At 40.9% G+C, this 1,422-nt stretch overlaps 1 protein-coding gene across 1 annotated transcript; it reads right to left on the minus strand.

Moving 5' to 3' along the window:
- Positions 1–624: 624 nt before the first annotated feature.
- Positions 625–1,390, minus strand: LOC113979455 (mini-chromosome maintenance complex-binding protein-like). The gene is made up of 2 exons (XM_027706841.1): positions 1,216–1,390; positions 625–816 (listed from the first exon to the last, which is right to left on the minus strand). The coding sequence occupies exons 1-2, from the start codon at positions 1,333–1,335 to the stop codon at positions 640–642; spliced, it is 297 nt and encodes a 98-aa protein (XP_027562642.1). The 5' UTR covers positions 1,336–1,390; the 3' UTR covers positions 625–639.
- Between the last annotated feature and the right edge of the window lie 32 nt (positions 1,391–1,422).

A 1,422-nucleotide genomic window follows, 5' to 3' on the forward strand; every position in this document is an offset into this window, starting at 1 on the left:
GCCATTTGAAATCTCCAAGCTGTAACTTCCAAGAGTTCCAAACCAACACCTGAAGACACTTCTCTAGGATTAAATTTTGTTCCCAACTTTGCTATAAGAAATTAAAAACTTTTTACTCTAAATTCAGTAGACAACATCACACCAAAAAGGAAATAAAATTAACAAGCTTTTGTTTGTCTGCAACTTTTAATACCTACAATATTATTTTTCATTAGATGCTGAGGGGTTTTTTAGCCATTATGGACAAACATTTTAGAAAACCTATAAGCCAGCACACCAGGTTTTCCCTAAATGGGAGCTTTTCATGTTTGGACTGTTTTTATTGGAAACAGACAATGCAAAGTTTGTTACTAGTTTTACTTGAGTGAAATTCTGTAACCTTCCTAAAGCAGAGGAACAAAAAATACTGATGATTCAAGAGCAATAGAGTAATTTCAATTAAGAATTTATAAGAGCAGTAATTAAAAAAAACACTGCAAGTTTCTCAAGACAGTATTTTTATTTTTCTTGCAGTAACCTGGGAACTAGAAAGCATGGGAAGGAAGCAGGGAGGGAATACTTTGCCTAAGTAAGAATGTGTGACAAGAGGAACAAAGGGAAAGGAGATTCCACCTTGGAGAGCTGGCCAGCCTGGCACAGCTAAATCCAGCTGCAGGCTGAGCATCCAGCTGCAAACAGCAGCTTCCTGGGAAGGACAGAAACAGGCAGGACAAGGAGCAGCACCCACCTTGCCACGAGCAGTGTCTTGTGCAGGTCATCAGCTGTGATGCTCTCGGGGTCGTTCTTGCGCATCTCTACAAAGTCCTCTTCCACTGCCTGGGGACAACAGTGGAGTGATGGAGCAAAACAGAACCCTCATGTAGAGACAAGCTTTCAAGGAGTTGAACACCTCAACTACCTTTACAAGACAGTATTTCAACTCATTGCTGTGCAGAGCCTGAGCAAAACCAGGCTACTTCTCATCTTTGAAAAAACCTGGTTTTCAAAATCAATATTCCATGTAGTGTTTCTCATTTGTACTATACTTATTTCAGTGAATACTTTACAAATCCTTAAAGGTATGTTCAGGACATGAAAACACTTCTCGTTTGGTTTTTAGAAAACTTGAAGGAGAATCACCGACAGGGAGAGCAATGGGAAAGTACTGTAACAGTCTGTTAAGGTGCTTTCTATCCAAATACACAGTTGAAAATGTATTAGTGGAGTCTTCCCTACCTTGGTCACTTCATCAGATATACTGTAGTCCAGCAGCCTCAGCAAGCTCAGGTAAATTCGGAATTTGTTGAGCACAGAGGGGAGCACTGCTGTCAGGAGGCTGCTCATGTACTCCTCCATGTTTGGGGGGATTATCTGGGGTTGTAGGTGGACTTGGCAATCTGACTGAAAGAGAAAATTACACACCATCTCTTGCCACATCCCATC

Source organism: Neopelma chrysocephalum, unplaced genomic scaffold, assembly GCF_003984885.1.
Source record: "Neopelma chrysocephalum unplaced genomic scaffold, ASM398488v2 Primary Assembly neopelma1_80629, whole genome shotgun sequence".
In the NCBI taxonomy this organism is placed as follows: Eukaryota; Metazoa; Chordata; class Aves; order Passeriformes; family Pipridae; genus Neopelma; species Neopelma chrysocephalum.

Excerpts from the sequence above, each read along its gene's own strand:
- LOC113979455 (XM_027706841.1), bottom strand. The coding sequence starts at position 1,335 with ATGGAGGAGTACATGAGCAGCCTCCTGACAGCAGTGCTCCCCTCTGTG. Across the intron at positions 817-1,215 it reads TATCTGATGAAGTGACCAAG|GCAGTGGAAGAGGACTTTGT; the intron begins GTAGGGAAGACT and ends TGTTGTCCCCAG.